Source organism: Sander vitreus, chromosome 3 (assembly GCF_031162955.1).
Source record: "Sander vitreus isolate 19-12246 chromosome 3, sanVit1, whole genome shotgun sequence".
In the NCBI taxonomy this organism is placed as follows: Eukaryota; Metazoa; Chordata; class Actinopteri; order Perciformes; family Percidae; genus Sander; species Sander vitreus.
Window position 1 is genome coordinate 11,051,846 of NC_135857.1, and position 20,799 is coordinate 11,072,644.

Below are 20,799 nucleotides of genomic sequence, written 5' to 3' on the forward strand. Positions count from 1 at the left end.
CAAGCCAACCAGCTACGAGATGAATAGTGAGCATAACACATTTGATTCGGCACAAAAAAAACATTTTGAAAACGGCAAAAAAGGCAAAGGTACAAGACCGTGTACAGAAACTATCATAGACTTCAATGGTAGAAGCTCACTCTAGCCGTTCGTGGTTTCGCGGGTACGGTAAACGTTTCTATGGTAACAGCGAGTTGGACCAATCAGAGACGTTGCTGTTACGCTTAGGATTGTGAGTAGTGTAGTGTTTCTCCATTAAATCGCAGATAAAACATGTTTTTCTTAAAACAAGATTGATTTCATACGGACTTCTAGCTTCTACAGGAGCAGAATTCTTCGTTTCACAACCACGTAGCTCGGGGTCAGTCTACCTCGGATGGTTTAGACATTATGACTGATATTCTAAATCCTTATGGAGAAAAATCAATGGGATTTTTACTTCCGGAATCGGCTGTGGGCGGGACTGTTGAGGTCTATTGTATCCTGATTTTGAAGGTCCAATCTTTATGCATACATTTCAGTTATTGCCACATATAGATTGAAGAGTTCTTGATAAAAAAAAAAAAAAAAGAATAGTTAACAAAAGTTTGTTAACTGATCATAACTACCAATTGCTCACACATTACAGATGTAAGTAAAACAAATAATCACTTAATATAAGGGCTGTCAAACGATTAAAAATTAATCGCTGAACGTCTATAGTTAATCACGATTAATCACATATTTTATCACATGATTAAAATTCTATTATTTTGCATTTCAGAACAATTTTTAAGTACATATTAACAATGGAAAGCATTTATTACCAGTGTATCTTGAGTGGGAATCAAATGAATGCAAAGAAAGTTACTTTATGAACTTGATTTTAAGATTTTTAATTATTTATTTACTGTAAACAAAAGAAAAATGTGTGAGTCATTATTGCACAATTCCTCCAAGTACCTAACTAAAAAACTAGGCAAATTTTTCATCAGTCATGAGGCAATACAAGCAGTCAGATATTGAACAACAGATTTTATTGGCTGCTATGTGTGCATTATCACTCTCCTGTATCTTTGACATAAATGTCATTAAATAAAATTGAATGGTACAGGGTATTGGATATGGCATTTTCAAACCTGAAAAAGAAAACAAATCACTGCTTTCAGTGCTTTGAATGAGAAATGTTTCTCTCCTACCAATCACATCAGCTGCATACAACAAAATATCAAGATGTGAAATTTCAGAGTGAGGAAATATATAGTTTGACCTAAGCCTACATCATAACTTCTCACTGTTCAGCATTTGGGAATTTCAAGGTTCTTGTGTAAAAACACAAGCTGATCGACATGGTCCGGTTAGAGCGCTTCTTTTTGCAGTGATAACATCTCCTGCAGTGGAGAACTCTCTCTCTGCTGACACGCTTGTCCCTGGGATGCACAAGTATCTCTTTGCCGACCTAGAGAGGAGAGGAAATGTGCCCTTATGGCGATGCCACCAGTCCGAGGGATCCTCAGAGAGAGGCACAGCTGGGGATCTACAGTACAAGTCCATTTCCTCCTCAGCACTGGCATCGGCGGGCTTACTTTGTACTGCAGGTTCACTGATGTCATTGAAAGCAGGTCCCAGCAAACTCACAAGCAGCGATGAGGCCCTTCTTTTTGGAGTGGAGGGGCCTGCCTATTTACAAAATAAATAAGAGCAAAAAACAGCAGTTAGCAGCACTTTCTCAGCCAATGCTGCAGCTCACATGACAACAGATAACTATTTTTCTCAGTCTTAACATTTTACTGACTATGTAGCTGCTTATTTAACATTACATTGTTATTACAATTGAATTGAAAGTTATTCCATTCCAAGTTTTACAAGTAAAAATTAAATTACCTCCAGGGATACAGCCTCTGAAGTCACTCCTGCGGAGACATGCAATCTCTCCTCCTCTGTCAGGAAAGGTAACCCCTTAAAGCGAGGATCCAGGGCAGAGGATGTATGAAGGATCTTCTTCTCTGCCCTACTGTTGTACCTCTTAAGGAGATCTGTTTTGATGGCATTCTTCACATCGCGGATCAGTGGTTGGTCTCCAATAGTGTCTGACATGCTCTGGAGGAGTTGGGCATATACTGGTGCAATGAGGCTGACTGTAGAACTGCTCTCCTCTGACATAAAAACAGTGGCATCCTTCACTGGTTTTAATGTCTTCACTACTTCCTCTACGTTAGCCAGATCTGCTCTGCTGAGAGTGACGATGTCACTTTCATCTACATTTAGGGCAGGCAACAGCAGGGTGGCATGCACTGCAGCTTGCAGTTGCAAAAACCTCCCAATCATATCATGAGCACTATTCCACCTTGTGGCGACATCAGTTATCAGTTTAAGTGGACTTGTCAGTTTAAGAACAACTCTCTGGTTTTCTTCAAACAGGTGCTTTGCCTTTGTGCTGCGGTGGAAGTATGCTGAGATACGTCGGACTCTGCCCAGAAGCCTGGAGACCGTCGGTAGCTTAAGCCAACGTGCTTGATTTTAGTGTGGCAGGTTTTACACACCGCGTAAGTCTTGTCTAGTTTCCCATTAACTTCGTAGAATCCGAAATGTGCCCAGATGTCCGCTTTCCCAGCTGTGGGTGCGTTTTTAATTACCCGTCTATCGAGGTCATCTCCCTCCGCCTCAGCCATCTTGATTGTTGTTGTTATAACCCCCGGAAGTAATTGAAACTTCACAACTTTATTATTATTGTGACATAATCGATTATGGCACTTTGCCGCATCGATGCTGAATCGTGCATGCCCCGCATTGCGATGCATTGCCGAATCAATTATTGTTGACACCACTAGTTGATTACTCACTGACGTCCAGTGATCACTGGTTAATGAGATAGCGTTTGCAGCACCTTGCAGCAGTTCCAGTGTGGCTGCTTTCTCCGTGTGGTACGTGTATGGTGAAACTACCGTCTCCCTCGACGGCAACGAGACAGGTCAACCGTAGTACGTCTTTAAGACCCGAGTCCTCTACGATGCTGACAGGTCTGCAGTTAGTTGCCACCCGTTTAGCCCGCTAGCGGGTAGCATCACGTTAACTGTACTACTATGCTTAGCTCGTAGGTGGTAGCTCAAGCTTGACGTGCTTCGGTGATATTTTAATTCGGCTTTACACAACGTGCATATGGCTTTCGACTTGTCTACGAGCCGTCCGGGACTTTGGAAAATAAAAAGAGCCATTCAGGATTTCATTGCTGCTGTGTTTCTCCATCATGCCTGCAGCCTGCAACAGCAGGATGTGTTACGAGGAAGTGGCAGCTTGATTATAAGTAACGGTGCTGCAAAGGGTCAAAATAGTAGCCTGTTAAGCACGACGCAAAGCCAAGTGAAGTGTAAAATAAATTAATAAATGCCGGCATGCGATTAAAAAAAATATGTATCGCATCGCTATTAACGCGTTACCGCTGACAGCCCTACTTAATATACATGTAGCTGTCTTCTTATCTTACTTTTATGGATTGCTGTGTACTTAAATCTGGTTGTATTTTTTGGATTAGGCCTATTAGTTTCAGCCATGAAGCTGTTCTAGCTTGGAGCACTTTTTGATTTTTAGGGCCCGAGCACGAAAGTGCAAGGGCCCAACGGTGCCTTGCACTGAAAGTGCGAAGGAACCTATTGTTTTTCGTCAGATTATTAGGGGACGAGCGCTGACAGCGGCGAAGGCTCTATTGGAACTGAAGGAATTATTATTCTTTTTCCCGGCAAATGCATTGCCTTTTTGAGGGGCTTAACATATTCAAAAACTCACCAAAATTGGCGGTCGCATCAAGTCTGGTGAAAATGTATGTATTTTAAGGGTTTCAGGAATAGGCGCACAAAAATGGCTTGCAAGCGCCCCCTACAAAGTTAAACAAATTGAGCCCCTGCAGTATGTTTAACGTAGACTCACACAAACTTGGTACACATATGTAGCATGTCAAGACGTACAAGAAACGTCATTGGAGCCATACCCTAAACCCAACAGGAAGTCTGCCATTTTGAATTGAAAGCTCGAAATTAGTGCGATTTTGGCCATTTCCACGTGTCGTACTTTAACAAACTACTCCTAGAGGTTTCATCCGATCAACTTCAAATTTGGTCTGTACCAGCTTAAGACCTTAAAGATGAAAAGTTATTAAAAGAAAAACTTTTCGTCATAGGGCGTGGCCGTGGCAGGGCGGCCATTTTGTGCGTTTCGTCATCAAAACAGGAAGTGGGTGTAACTTGAGTGTACATTGTCCAATAGGTGATATGCACAGGCGAGCATGACGTATTTCCGGTTAAATCTCAGGATGGATGTAAACTTCCGGTTATCATAGAATGCTGTGCTAACGTATGTTACCATTGAATGCTTGTCGTCAAAACATCCAAAACTGTTAATTTTCGTCGTTGTTGTGTTGTTTATGTTAATGGTCATTTTTTTACTTGTAATACTTTGTCTTGACTAATAACACGATGAATAATCGTACGAAAGTGTCCTTTCAAAGATGGGATGACAGCTCTTCCAGCCACCACTGCGGTGTTCCGCAATGTAGCTAGTGTCTGAAAGATGCAATTCTTCGGTTAGTTTTTTTACTTTTCCCAAAGACAATGAATTACATAAACGGTGGGTGATTAACATCGGATGAGACAACTTTCTTATAACGAACACACAAGTCTGCAGCCGACACTTTTTTTTTTAAAACATGCGGCGCAAACATTGTCACATGTAGCTACATGCTAACAGCAGTATATGTCATCTTGGCTGCCAATGTCGTTAAATTCTCCCCAATTCACATTACTCCTGAAACATTTTCTGTTGATGTAGTATTTGGTTTAAAAGCCTTTATTTTGACTGTAGAAACTGCTGCTATATTCTATTAGTGTCCACTGCTAACTATAGTAGCTACATGTTAACGACAGTAAACATGTCATCTTGGCTGCCAATGTTGTTCTCCCCAATTCCGGGTCGCATTCCTGCTGAAACATGTCTGGGTAGTGTTTGGTTTAAAAGCCTTTATTTTGACTGTAGAAACTGCTGCTATATTCTATTAGTGTCCACTGCTAACTATAGTAGCTACATGTTAACGACAGTAAACATGTCATCTTGGCTGCCGATGTTGTTCTCCCCAATTCCGGGTCGCATTCCTGCTGAAACATGTCTGATTGGGTAGTGTTTGGTTTAGAACCCTTTATTTGTTTATTTGTACAATCTAACGTTAGCATGCTCCTAGCTAACTATTATGTAGCTGCATGGTAACGCAACATGTATCTTAGCTGTAATCTTGGCCAACGCTTGTAATTTCTCCCCAAATTCCGGTCACGTTACTGCTGGGACATGTCCGGTTGTGTAGTATTTGGTTTAGAAGCCTTTATTGGTGATTTTTCACGGTAGCAGCGGAGTATATAGCAGCGGAGTATATAGCTATACACTGTATGTATATAGCAGGACTTTGTACCGTGAAAAATCACCAATAAAGGATTCTAAACTAAATACTACACAACCGGACATGTCCCAGCAGTAAAGTGACAGGAATTTGGGGAGACATTACCAGCATTGGCCAAGATTACAGCTATGTCGTGTTAGCATGCAGCTACATAATAGTTAGCTAGGAGTATGCTGGGCTCTCACAGAGATCTCATTTGTAGCCCTGTTTTTACCTGATACTTTCATAAAAGTATAAACACATGATTAAACTTTATCTAAAGCATGATTAACCTGAAGCAGGACGGAGTCATGACTTAATACACCAAAGTAAGGCTTCTAGCTCAGGCTAGCTAGCGTTAGCAAATTACCTTCAAAGTTGCAAAGAAATTAAGAACCGTAAAATATGAAGCCTCTATCCAATTTGCTACGTGGTGTCGTACTTATTAACAGATACTTTAGGCAACTCCAGCAAACACCTTGTAAACGTCATCTCTGCCATCATAACGGTCTACTGTCACTGTCTAATGTTTTCTTCCGGCACCGGAAATGTCCAAGCATCCTTACGCCAATGCGGAAGTGATGCGTGCATAGAGCCTATTGGCTCGATATTTACTTAAAGTCATAGCGCCCCCTAGTGGCAACAGGAAGTAGGCCTAAAAGTCAAGGTGCTATACTTTAACGAACTCCTCCTAGAGATTTCATCCAGCGGACTTCAAATTTGGTCTGTACCATCTCAACACCTTAAAGATGAAACCTTATTAAAAGAAAAACTTTTCATCAAACGGTGTGGGCGTGGTGTGAAATTGTTGTTACTTGAGTGTACGTTGTCGTATCTGCCCGAAATTTCTCACGATTGACAAGGGTCCAGGTCTGAGGACATCTACAGGCCAATATTTACTTTTGGTCATAGCGCCCCCCGCTGGCAAAAGGAAATTCGCCTTATATGACAAACATCATCCGATTTACATGAAACTTATAATGTGTGGTCAACATGTGATACTGAGCCGCCCCCTATACTTTAACCAGGCCCCACTTTCATAACATTTGAACCGTTTAAGATAGACCCTTGTGTGAGCTATCATTGAACTCAGAGACTTCCTTCTTCATTGGTGATGGTTTGGCCCGCCCCCTATCTTTAAGCCACGCCTCCTTCCATAAATGCTGACCCATCTAAGGTAGAGTCTTGTGTGAGGTATCACTGAACTCAGAAGAGAGTTCCCTTTTCCTTGGTGACGATTTGCAGTGTCCGAGTGCCGCGCAAATGCACGGTCGCAAGGAGCGGCGTCCGCCAGTAACCCCGACACGCGCAGAGACGCGAGGGCCCGTCCATCACTGCTTGCAGCTTTAATTATTATTATTACTATTATTATTATAATTTTTTTTTACCAATTCCTCATAGCATTTTTAAGGGGCTTACCATGCACGAAAACTCTGAAAAAAAAAATCACGAAAAAAATTGTTCTGTAGTGATTGAGCTCGGGCGTTGCCAGGGGGCTCCATAGTGCCCCCTAACGTGCACCTTAAATTGGACAAAAGTAATAAGTTAATATACCAACTTTTAAGGGAAAATAGCTCTCATCTTCAAGTCCATGGTGCTATTTTTAGAAAAAATTACAAAATTCTATTTGTTTTCGTGTAAAAATCTTCATTTTACGAACACTTCAAAAATGCAAACACAAAAAATGCGCAAGTTACAGCAACTTCCTGTCTTAACAGGAAGTTGCGTATCTTGGCAACAATTATTCCGATTGCCCCGAAACTTGACAAGGTTGTTCGTCATGGCTGGTTTAGCATCTGTGCCAAACTTGCCGTCAATCGGCCATTAGATGGTGCCGTTTTAATTTTTTTTTATTAATCAGCAAAATATTGATATATGGGAAACTTACTCTGTCTAACTACTCCTGGGGCGTGAGTCCGATCTGCACGAAAACTGGCATATAGACTCGGAGGACCCTCATGACAAAAAGTTATCAAAAGAATTTTAATAGCTAAAATAATGCGCAAGTTACAGAGGACCAACTTCATGTAGGTGGCTGTTAAAACATGAACGGTTGTATCTTGGCAAAGGTTATTCCGATTTACATGAAACTTAGAATGTGTGGTCTACATGTGATGTTGCGTCTGCCAGTACCCCCGGTTGCAAGAAGGCGAGGGTCCCGTTCATCGCTGCTTGCAGCTTTAATGTTTATTATATGTGGTCATTTGAACCATTTTGTTGACATTATTGATGACTGTGTTGCATTAGGATCAGTATATGTATTTAAATTTTAGTTTTAATTTGGACCTTGGTTCCATTAAATGTTTTATTTGGCCATTTAAATGTGTGGACCTCGGGAAGATTAGCGACTGCTATGGCAGAAGCTAATGGGGATTCAATAAAATAAATAAACTAGAAGGACACGCCACGCTATCTGCAAAGGCCAAAAGTTCTGTTCTCTATAATATGAAAAATCTCCAAGCGTAATATGTCTGGATATATTTCCAAAACTATTAGAATTACGTCAAAATATGGTTGTGCAGTGCTTGAAGCCTAATCATCTCAGCTCTGTATTAATTTACGTACTTCTAAATTGAAAAGCTTTCACATAAAAGGGCAAATATGTACAGATGGGGTCAACCCTATGTTCCCACAGCCCAATGGTCCCACAGCCATATGTTCCCACATTTCACTGAAAATTAAGCCCTATGTTATGTTTCTTAAAATTAGGCCCTATGTTAGGGTTAGGGTTAGGGTTACATTCCATCTGTAGTCCATTGCTACTGCTGTAGGAACATAGGCACACTCCCGTACAGATTACACAAAAAGCATGTGCAGATTCAAAAAGCTGCATCCACATTAACCCTTGTGTTGTCTTCCTGTCAACCATGAACTTGTTGTCCTTCCGTGTCAAAATTGAAAATTGAACTTTTTTGGGTGCTTTTTCCCCCAAACGTTTTTGTCACTTTTTTCAATGCTTTTGACGTTTTTTTTTTTTAAAGGTTTTGTAACTTTTTTCAAAGCATTTTTTATTCATGGCCAATAACCCTAATTTATGATATTATACCTAATAATACATATATAATATGAATTATTTTGACTAATAGTTAAGATCAGAGGATGTTGTGTGAATCACAGACTGGTTTATGTCAAAGTTTAGTCAGGTAGCAATAATGTTACAAAGTAGCAATGCATGTATCAAATACATGGTCTTATTACAGCTAAAGACACATACAGACATTAAAAACAAATCCAGGATACAAAAGTCCTCAAAGTTACTACTAGCAGACCTGCACAGGTTCAACAACTCACAAACCGGCAAGTGACTGAACAACCAAGAAATGCAAAAAGGAGTAAAGTTCTAATGATTCAGGCTCTGTCCCTACTCACTGTGTCTGTAGACACACAACAGCTTTAGTGCAAGGCAAAACCAAGCACAGCACATAATATGCCCTCCATATCATCAACCACTGCACAGCAAGGAGATAGATACTCACAGACAGCCACAGGTTACCGCCAATGTGACTCATTATTTGAGGGTGAAGCTGTGTAACGCTCATACTATACATATACCATAATAACCAAACAACAAAATAAATGAAACACACCATCTGAACGTCACCGCTGAGTTTCTGGTATGCCCGGGTTGCAGCTGAAAACCTTAGCATACCGTAGACGACTAAAACACAGAGCTACCTATAAAGTCGTAGCCCCATCTAGGGGAAAGGTCAAGCCATGCCAATGGTTCCTAATGCACGTGAAAAATAATTTGTGTATCCGCCCCATGACTCAGATCCACTCCAAAATGTAATGGGCTCTTCCTTGGCCCATGCTACACCCTTCCACAAAGTCTCACGGAAATCGGGCCACTAGATTTCTGTAATCTATCTGAAAGACAAACAAAGACACAGACAAACCTGGCTGAAAACATGACCTCCTTGGCAAAGGTAATAATACACATGCAGTATATTTAGTTGTTGTCTAGTGTCGGCAGGTGTAATAAAATACCTGTTTTAAGTTTCTAAATCGCAGATTGTACCTTGTAACATATTTTGTGCTGTAATTTGATAGCTCCACCTAGGATTTTTCCAGTGCACTATAGGACTGGGATGAGCTTAAATGAATACACTAAGATGTCAAGTTGCTGTCATTCAGTAATCAACATAAGCAGCAGGTGCACACTATTTTCCCTGTGGTATGAAAAAGGGTTTCTGAATATTGTCAGAACCCCTGCCTGTTGTTTTGTGGTTCACAATAGATGTAAAAAATAATATGCTGGATTTTCGCTTCTCTGGTTAAGTAGCTTTGTTGTTGCCTTGCAAACCAAAGTTCAAGGCCAAGATATGGTTTTGTGCAGTGGGCGACGTTAAAGCACAGAATCCCACAGTAGTTTGTCTTCTCTGCTGCATGTTCAGAAAGTTTCACAAGAGTTCATATTGTCATGTCTTTCAGTGACTTAAAAGATGCAGAGAATGTGTGTGTGTGTGTGTGTGTGTGTGTGTGTGTGTGTGTGTGTGTGTGTGTGTGCGCGTAAACCTCATGGGAGAGATAAGTCATCCTGTCAGAGGAACATTTCTTCCATGTGTTTGAAAGTTATCAGACCTTGTTTCTCTCCATGTGCTTTTATTGCGTATTTACACTAAAGCAAAAGCTTTTAGTTGACGTCTTTGTTGACAATTATGCGTGACCTTCTTTCTCACTGATCTAAATACTTGATACACCAAACACAGATCTATGCAGCTGTTTGAGAAATACATCGTGCATTTTAGTATGAAGGACGCAGAATGTTCAAAATGTTTTTTGTCGGTGTCTGTATTTCTTTTTGGGGAAGAGGGCAGAATTTACCCAGAATCCCCAGCTCTGAAGGAATAGAGAGAGTCTCTGGCGATAATGCTCCAGCTCGTCAGATGCTCAGAGATGATCCAAGGCAGGGACATGATATCCCGGCTAAGCCTTCAGTAAGCCCACCACACCAACCCCCCCCCCCCCCCAGCTCGTTGAGAGGAGCCAGAGGAAAGACTTTGTCGTAGACTTGATTAAAAAGATGTTTCTGCAGATCTGCAGTCCAGGGTATATTGTTGTTTAGCATGCTACAGTAGGACCTCTGCTGAATAATCTAAAAAGGAAAAATAAAAACTAAACATCACAGAGGCTTTGGGTTGTGATGAGTTACAGGGGGGTTTTCTCAGGTCTTCTGCTTTATGGATAGTACAAGTTGTAAATTAACTGCCAATAAGAGCTTTGCAAGCAAACATTACACCACACATGAACGGTAGTTTGGCCTCTATATACTGCACCCTTAAGACTTGATAATACTACGAACCATAACATTAGTTTTTATTGCTTGCTTGGCTATGCCGTCAGGGATTTGTAGATCCTTATGACTCGAACATGCGGTGCACAGAATACATATATCACGTCAGGGTTAATCCCTTTTCTTTATTCTATTAGGCTATTTTTTTTTCTTAAAATGAGTAACTCGTGTGCTTTTGCACCAGATGGTATATTAGGCATCCATTTCTGGCAGGTTTTCATATATGTTTGCTCTGTCCTCCCTCAGCACTGGTACTGTACATGTAAGGTGCTGGCAGGTTTCCACTGCTGTTAAGTCTTGGGATTCAAGCTTCAACTCCACGTACGCTACTGACTTCAACAAAGACCGTTATGAGTGGATTCAGTATTTAACTAGCCATTCAATATTTACCAGCGTTGTTCTAACTCTCACATGTATCATTTCTATTTGAAGTATTTCATTGGAAAAATTAAAGAATCATTTAGAAATGCTAATGACTTTTTTTTTTCCCCCCTCTCACATTTGTTTACTCGGATTCCCAGTTGAAAAGTTGTTTTCTCCTGACCTGAGGTTTTCCTCTCTTTTCTTTTAAACAGTTATTAAAGAAAGAAAATATTGCAATGGTCCATTTTAATTGGTCTCCAGGGAACAGGTTAGTAATGCCAGACCACCCTGAAGTTAAAAGAGTGTTTCACTGCAGTATTATTGTTTTTTTCATGAAGCAGTATAGTAAATCATTTTGAGAACTTTGCTTTTTGGATTTGGTTTGGAGATTGAATGTTATGTGCACTTTACTGCGAGCAACTTTGCAGAGAGTGCAGGGATTTTTTTTTTTTATTATTTTGGCAACCTTTTTCTTAGCCTTGATCTCCACTGAGGGGAAAACACTGTTGAAGGAAAAGTATGAAGTGGAGATGGGTGCTACCGTCTTTTGTCCCGAGAAGTTTGCCAATATCAAAAGATACAATTACCTGTCACCGGGGAGTTCAAGTTCGCCGTTATAATTTCCATCCATTTGCCATTTTATTAGTTGTAGTTGGACCTTCACTTGTATTTCAGCAACGCCGTTAAATGTCACGGCTGTATTTGCACATCTTCAAAACACTCTTTGGGTTATTACAAAGGACTCAGAGAATCTATTTAGCGAGCGAGCACTGGCATTGGAATTCAACTCAGGACAATATTGTGCTCTGTTGATGGTCTGCTACAACAGCAACAGGAATAATGATTTGGGGGAGATTGCCCATGTATGCTCATCTCATTACGTTCATTTCCTTTTCAAACAGCAACAAATACAAAAGCCACGGACCATAGCAGTTTAATGCTGCAAAATGGCTATTGACGGTGCTCAGGTTGATTCTGCAGCAATGCCCGATTGTCCTGCCACTGTCCAGGAAAAGGTTACTGTGAGAGTCTATTCAGTGCAATTGACAGCTTTGCTCTTCCAATGCAAGGGAGTCATTGTTTCCATTATATCAATGTAATTACATCTATAAATTGTAATGCATTTGTGTGTGTGGGTTAGCGCATGTGTGTGACATGCCTCGTTATGAGAGCAGAAAAGTATTAAAAGAAGAAGAAAAAAAAGACGGGAAAACTAAAATTATGTGACAAGCTCGCAGCTCTGATCTCCGAGCTGACAGATAGTCTTATTAGACGCTTTGTTGCTGACCAGCGTGGCAATTAGTCATTCCACTACAGAGATGGGAAAGGTGTGACTGTAAAACATGTGGTACTGCGAGTTCAACGGAGCAGATTTCACCGCCGCGCAGACACAGGCATCAGTTGCAAATCCTCTTTATTCCCCCATAAATCCCAACGGCTGTGCACATCCTGTCAGGAAGCCGGTGTTGGCATGTCAGCACTCCCCCATGGAGCCATGAGTAGAGCTGTGCCGGCGGTATGGACACCAGCCACATTACAGACATAATCAAATTCTACTCATTTCAAGTGTGAGGCCACAAAGGCTGCTGTAATAACACTGTCTGTCATTTGGAGGTTTCTCTTCTACGCATAGTGTTGTATTAAGTATGCATATATATTGAAAATGGACGGTCTGAAGGGAATCACACTCTTGATCCTGGGTGTGTTAGAGCGCTGAATGACAAACTAATCTACACAGGAAGAGGGAGGAATGATAGTAATGAAGAAAATCAGTTCAGTCAGAGATCAGTGTCAGATCCCAGTTCAGCGCTTCAGGAGTCCTAGTCTATATCCGTTACCTTAGGCTTTCTTTGTGTTGGCATTCTAAACTCCGGTGGATTTCTGAGGACTATGGTTAACTGCTCCTCAGATCTCTGCAGAGTAAATCCAGACAGCTAGCTAGACTGTCTGTCCAATCGGAGTTTTCTGTTGCACGACTAAAACAACTAAGTATGAATACTGAGTATAATACTGAGTATTCTACCGATTATTCCATCGATTAATCGAGTAATCGGATAAGAAATACTTTTGTTTTATTGAAGAGCAATAATAAACAATAGTTTGGTTAAATTTTTGGAAAAAGCTACATTTTTGTTGTTTAGTAAAAAACATATGAAGTGCATTTAAGTGCCATATTACATTGTAAAACTTTTTAAAGAAAACATTTTCTGAAATGACATCTAAGGCATACATTAAACAAACATCACATTAAACATACATAAACATCACATTAAACATACATAAACATCACCTTAAGTTGTGCAACTTAACTTTCAGAACGACAAGTTTCATCCTGATACTGATCTGTATATAGGCCTATATGTAAATATATGTAAATATGAATTATACTCAATCTATTTTAATTTCTGTATTTGATTACAATGCTACACAGCTCTGTTAGACTTATGCTAGTAGATCGTTAATCAGCTGTTTCTCCGTGAAGAGAGAGAGTGAGAGAAAATGGTGCGCAACAGTCAGCTGTTTCTCCGACGGGATAGTAACAAGTCGGCTCTTTAGATCAAATTGTGGTCACTGCTACGTATTTTTCTGTCTTTGTTTTTGGTAGTTGGTGTGTTTGGTGTAGTTTCATCGTCCATACAACTCCGTGATTTACTTTTGTCGGGTCCGCTTCGTGGAATGGATGAGAAAGGTTTTCTGTTGAGATGCTGAAACATTGACGTCGTGCCATTATCTTGGTAAGCTAGTTAGATTTTGCAGTAGACACACTGGACAGAGTTCTTGTTTTAATTACGTTTGAACTGATTCCAAACTTTGGACACTTTCTGTCGTTTTCTCCAGCCTGTCTCTTCTCTTAGCCCCTCACTATTTACGCTCTGGCATGTGTCGCCAGCAGACTGAGCATAGACAGTATGAGACTGAGCCATAGACAGTATATAAGAAGCGTCTGGGGTGCGACAATAATAATGATCCGTGTGGAAACACCGTCCGTCAGCAATACAACGTTGGTAACATTGATTTAACGAGGCTTCGAGGCAAATCATTTTGCATCGAGGATTTTTTGTAATCTAATTATTCGAGTTATTCGAGGAATCGTTTCAGCCCTAAAAACAACTTTTGAACGTACACATGTTCCATCAAAACAAGTTCCTTCCCGAGGCTATTTTGCAAAAGCGTCGTTGCGCCGTATGGCACGAAGAAAATTGCGATTGGGTTAACGAAATGCCAATAAATCAGATCACGTTTTTCTCCCATCCCTGAACGCTGTGTGGACTAGCCAGACCCTCCTCTGCAGCGCTGTGGAGGAAGGTCTGGCAATGCGAGAGTACAGGAGTCCTAAACCTCCCTTTTCACTTTGTTACCCAAATGCAGTAAATGGACAAAATAACATGAACACCTGCTACAAAAACGCCAGACCAGAACAAACAAAAAGCCCATGGAAGTGTCGATTCAACTTAACATGAAGTTTGTGCTGTTGTTGTTGTGATAATATTGTAGGATGTTCCCGTTATTTGGTCCACCTTGGGAGCAAAATAATATCTCACAGCAACATAAAAAGGATAGTCCTGCACTGTATGATGCATGACGTTGGAGGACTCACAGGTGACAGATTTAGGGGTGGCTCACCCAATAATATCAGGGTTTGGGGTTCGATCCTCTGCTCCCCCTGTTGACGTTGAAACGCAATTGGTCCCCATGGTAAATGTGTTTGAATTCTACAGCACTTTGAAAGCATGCACCATATAAAATGCAGCCCATTTGGTTTTGGACCAAACAAGCTTTAGCCACATCCCACTAACCTGACGCGCCAGATGGTTTTTTTTACACAGAACCATGTGAGAAGCTATCATTGGAAACTGTTTGGGAAAGAGCAGGCACAAAAATACCTGGCAGGTGATTGGATGAACCATCTGTCTATCACGTCCGCCACTGTCGTTTTAAACGAACAGTCGCGGCCGTAGCTGCTAGTAGCTCCTTTACTGGACGCCGATTGGTTCAGCGGGCTGGTCATTCAGACGCAAATGCATTACTTGAAGATGTTTGTGTAATACGTGATCGGTTGCGTGATCTTGTAGTATCGAGAATCCGGCTGCCTTGCAAGGTAAACATCTCGTGGCCTTCTTCAGCGTTTATTAAGTTAAAAACATTCATTGATTGGATGAAACATTTAGATTAGCTAGTTACTTGGAGAAAGCCTGGGAGATGAGAAGAAAAAAAATAAACTGTACAGAAAGTAGGTAGCAGTTCTTTCATTCATTCTTTGCTTTAACATGTGTTATTTGAAAGAATATAGAATAAGTACTTCATAACGTGGTCATTTTTTGCTCTGTTTTTTTGTGTATTACCAGAAGATGTAGCCTAAACTTAGTAAAATAGCAATGTCTTGTTATCCCATGTGGGATTGGCCAGATGTTTGGCATGACAAAAAATGTCATGTGATAAAGAAAAAAAAAAAGGTGAAAATGATGCAGCAGACGCTGAAATATGATGACTTTTAGTCCTTAAAAAGGTTAAGCTCCAAAAACACTGGATCCTACATTTCCCATAATAGAACCTGTTACATATTTTTGTTAGACCCTGCCTGCCTGGTAAAAACCTCCATCTACCAAACTATGTACAACCAGTTGGTAACGTAGACTTTGATAAAACAAATTGTAAATCTAACTTTAATGACATTTTCATATTATGAATATAATGACTTATGAAAATCTTTTTCAGCCACGGAATGTTATAACACTTTTATCACAGTAGTTCACCTCATGATAGTGACCTTTACGTTTTAAATCAGCTTACAATGCGCTTTAGACCTCTGTATTGTACTGCATTATGTAACAACGTTTATTAATCTCTACAGCACCCACGCAACAACAAATGAATGAAAATGAGCAAACATGAGAACAACAGCGATATTTACATTGATGTCGAGATTGTGTTTTTGTGGCTCTCCCTTGTAATAAATACAGAACTGACAAACAGAAAACCAGTGTTCAGTAGTGTACTTAATGCAGGCAACATGATATGCAACCAACCATAACAGTTGATACTGTAGGTGTTATGGGTTTTTCAGTTTGACATTTTTGTGATAGTCTCGGTGCTTAACCTGGGCGAATTTTTCTACCTGTTAAATAAAACTCTCCCTCGGTGTGCAGAGGCGGCCGAGACCCTGCATGTTTCCCTGCGGATGTGTCAAACAGAAGACAGCGGGGAGCAAGGTGAGGGCAGGAAGGTGTGTGTGGGGGGGGGGGGGGTTGAGGGAGGAGACAGGACTGTGTACAGGCCATTTAGTGGTGAATGTTCATTAACATGGAGAATGGGCCGTTCCCTCTCCGCGGGGGAATGAGCTGTGCTATCTGACATCGCCGATACAGTAAACAAACGGCACCTTGCACATCCCTGCACCTTCACATACACCGACGCACAGCAACGCCGCGCTCCATGAAGGCCAGTCCATTTCTAAGTGGGCGCTCAACTGAAACACAATTTTTCTCATTAATTAGTTAAAATGCACATCCCCTTCCAAGACGTCCTCGTGCTGAATTGAACGAAGTGTTGTTGGTTTTTTTAGGGTGAGATGTGAACATGTCACTTGTCTTAGAACCCTGGACTCGACTTATAATGCCCTCACAGTGTTGAGAAATTCTGCACTCTCCGCTCGTCTTTTATCAAAATCATTCAAGTTCAGAGCATGACTAGTGAGAGTGATGGAAAATTGAGCTGCTCTCTCATGCAGCAAAGAACAGTGCAGCCATTCCCTCGCCTGCCAGTCCTCCATCAGTCCAAATGTGCACAGATATAGACTATTGATAAATGCCTCTGAACTATTCTGAGACTGGAAATTTAAAAGCTTCAGATTTTGCCTTGTTCTACTGTGGTGCACAGATAAATCTGGCTAAATGCTAGACAGTGATACTCTGTGACACCTGAGGCAGCCACGTATTTCTCTGCATGGGGACTCCGGGCGCCAATTTATCTCCAGACTTGTGTCTATTTCTGATGATTGAGCTCTATAACTTCCAGAAATGGCCTCTTAAATCACAATGTATTTTACAGTGTGTGAACTCGCGATGAAATTGCAGACAGTCTCTACTGTTTCATGGTGAAATAACTGTCTTAAAACATTTTTCAACATTGCTCACTCAAGGGGCTCGAGCAGCCATTTCGGCTATATGAAGCACTGAAAACGGTCATATAACGAGCCTGCATCGACAGTAGAATATCACAAATGTATGATTTATGACTTAGAGAGACTTTAAACTTCATTTTAAACATGTTCAAGTAATGCTGTTTTTGTTTTATTAGAGGAATATTTCACTTTCTTGCCTGAGAGTTGGAAATAAATCGATCAAAATTAATTATATAAAATACTTGCCAATGAATTTTATCATCGATGAGTTGGGTCTATGTTATGATGCGAGGCATCATACACGTTATACTCCAGTGCCTCTTCCGACCTCTTTCTTGGGCTGCAACAGGAAATAAACTGGCACCCATTTAGAATCTTTAGGTTTAAAAACGGTGAAATGGTTTACATTAGTTCACGTTACAGTTCAACAAATTTCAGTTAGTAAAAAGCCTCATTCGGGGTATCATCAAGCTGAACTATTGGCAGTGGTTTGCATGATTTGTCTGTAAGAAGGAACTAAATGGTTTAATATAGGTTTTTATGGTTGTTTATGTTTTCTATTTGTATTTCAATGTGCTTGTATTGAGACTTCTTGTGTTGTTGCATTTTATTGTGAAGCACTTTGTGATTTTTATCTGTGAAAGGTGCTATACAAATAAACTTTACTTACTTACTATTTGTGGGATGTTTCGTTACAAATTCTGAACCATGTGCCATCTCCAAGGACCAACTTTGTGCTGTGGTATCATGTCATTTTTTTATTGGTAAACAACATAAGCTGGCATTTTTTTTCAAAAGCCTATTCAAGCGTTTCCTCTTTGGTTAGGTCATGCTTAAATGCGTTTGGTAAAAAATTTAAAATAAAAACAATTTTGTTTATTTTGGCAGCCTAATGACTTAATGGCCTCAGCTTCCAGTGTGGTCCACGTCTGTGTGAAGGTATTAGTGACCGGCTGAGACGGTTTACTGATCATAAAATGATTTACGGTTATTGTCCCCGTTTTTTTAGACTCCAGAGCCGGCGAGGGGGCACCGCAGAAAATTGACCATGCTGTCATTGGAGGTGTGGTTGCCGTGGTGATGTTTGCCATCCTCTGTGCACTCATTGTGCTTGGTCGATACTTTGCCAGACACAAAGGTAAGGCATCGGCAGTGCAATCATACTTGATCATGAACACATCTTCGAGTTTGAGTGCTTTTTATTGTTGCAAGTGGAGCGCAATAGGATTGAAGTGCACGAGAGGTGGAGGAGGTGTGTGGGGCTTATTTGTCTGTACTTTTGCAGGAACTTACTTCACACACGAAGCCAAAGGGGCGGACGACGCAGCCGACGCAGACACGGCCATCATCAATGCGGAGGGCGGACACAACAACACAGACGAGAAGAAGGAGTACTATATCTAAACTGGACAGGCCAGGAGAGACGGGTGGGGATGCTGATGGAGGTGGTGCTGAAGGAGCATTATGTCTAACTCTGATTGGTTACGAGAAGGCTTGGGGGCGGGGAGGGCGAGATTTAAAGAGGAAGAGAATAAAGTTGAAAGTAGGACTGGCATGGCCAAGTGGTAGGAAGCGGTGTTGCTGAGTCTCCTATCCGACCCTTTCTGGACTGCCGGGGGCCTATTCTGTACAGTTCAATTATTTTACAGACAATTTTGTGCCTTGTTCTATTTCTTTTCTTGATTTTGTCGTTTTTCTCCCCCCTTCATATGCTTGTTGGATTTGATTTTGTTTTTTTCTTCAATGTTCATCACAGATTGTTCCGACATATTTTCAGTGCAGACTTCGCTCACCCCCCTTTTCTTTTGAGGTCAGGTTCACTGTGTTGATTACTAATGTAAACAGTTGTGAGTAATCATGCTCATCATAGAATGTATTTGTTCCTGAAAGTGAAGTAGGAGTGCTGTGAAGTACCATTTCACATCAAACTGAAAAAGTACAACTGGTCCCTCGCTGGTTTCAAGAAAACCTGACGATTAGTAGATGTGAGGTCAGTTTAGTATTTCTTTAGGGGTATTGTGGAGTCCAGTCCGACATCCTAACAGCTGTCTTACAGTATGTGCCGTGATATAGAGTTAAAGTTCTACAGAGAAAATCTGAATTTTTATTTTTCAAGCTCTGTATCAGGCTTTGTTTTTTTCTGCCGATTAATAGGACAGCAGTAAATACAGGATAACATTTACCGTCATCGGCTTTCTTTTGTTTTTCGTTGTTGTCATTCGCTAAACGGTTCTGAAATACAATCTTAAAAAAGGGATAGTTCGACATTTTAGGAAATAAGCTTATTTGCTTTCTTGGCCTGTGTGAGTGAGGAGAAGATCAATGCCACTCTTAGACATAAGAGTGGCATTGATCTTCTCCTCAATCTTCTAATTTAACTCTAAAGAAAGCAAATAAGTGAATTTCCCAAAATGTCGAACTACTCCTTTAAAAAACATCGCCTCTTCCAGAGTGATTTTGGTAGCTATTTTTGTCAGAATTATTTTTATTTTCATCCGTTTGATGGTTGGACCAAAAACATGGCCGAAAATGTCTAACAATTACAGAGCCAAAAGACTATCTGTTGGTAGACATTATGTGGGTTTTAGGGTCAGACTTTACTTTGAGCATATGGGACATACCTAAAAGAGCAACTCTTCCTGCTGCATTGATCTTAAAATCTTATTAAAATGTATAATTTGTTAGATATTGATACAGCCTGCTGTGTGTGCTTTTGGTTTAAAAACGTACAAATTGTTCACATTTTCATACCACCCACACGGTCGACCCTGGACCAAATATAATAACTAGCGAGTGTGTGCATAGTATATACAGTGAATATTACTTGTATACAGCAAAGGCTGAAAGTCCACTGTGCAGAGTGCTCCTCTTTAAATAATTGATTTTTTCATCTGATAATTCATACATTGACCATTTAACTGGAAATGTTTCCAGAGCCTTGGCTTATTATATTTTTCAAGGTTTTATATTTTTATTTGATTGTACTGTGTTAAAGGGAAGAAATATTGTAATACTTTCAATAGCTAAGTTTCTTTTCAGTGATTACTAAGTTGTCCAACTACAGTATGTACACGTGAATACGGGTAGCAGGTGGTTTTCCTGGCCTTAGAAATCCTTGCTACACATACTTTCTCGCCCTTGCCCATAATCAAGTATAAAAGACATTCAATCACTGCAAACATGAATCAGTTATACAGTAATTCCTTGCTGTCTTGTAAAGACATTTTACCTTTGGGCTGTCTTTGATAACTTGTTAGGACTCTTGGCCTCACAAGTTATCAAAGATTTGCATAGAGCTTTAGACTTGGTTTGGTAACGATCATTTTCTTACTGTCATCCTGCAGCCTCAAACCTTCACACAGCAGCCGTCTACTGTTCCAAATTGTTTTTTTCCCCCCCCTACTATCACAAATCAGAAGATCCTGCGCCCGCAGACAGAGACGCAGTGTGCACACCATGCATGCTTTATGCCTCTGAGTCTGTCACAGCTAGAAGAGTAAAAACCTGTTTGGTAATTAGTGAGTGATTTCATTGCATTGCCTGAATAAGACAAAATATATATGTAAATGTAATATGAAAATAGGATAACCACTGCCTTAAACCCACCTCTTGATACTTATTATA

At 40.5% G+C, this 20,799-nt stretch overlaps 1 protein-coding gene across 1 annotated transcript in view; it reads left to right on the forward strand.

Annotated features, from left to right (window-relative positions):
* Window positions 1-19,484, forward strand: part of cadm1b (cell adhesion molecule 1b) — a 179,037-nt gene extending 159,553 nt beyond the window's left edge. Inside the window, exons 10-11 of the mRNA XM_078243378.1 lie at window positions 18,185-18,313; window positions 18,461-19,484. Coding sequence (XP_078099504.1) covers window positions 18,185-18,313; window positions 18,461-18,579 — 248 coding nt within the window. The 3' untranslated portion in view covers window positions 18,580-19,484. The remainder of the gene's footprint in view (window positions 1-18,184; window positions 18,314-18,460) is intronic.
* Window positions 19,485-20,799: the final 1,315 nt, after the last annotated feature.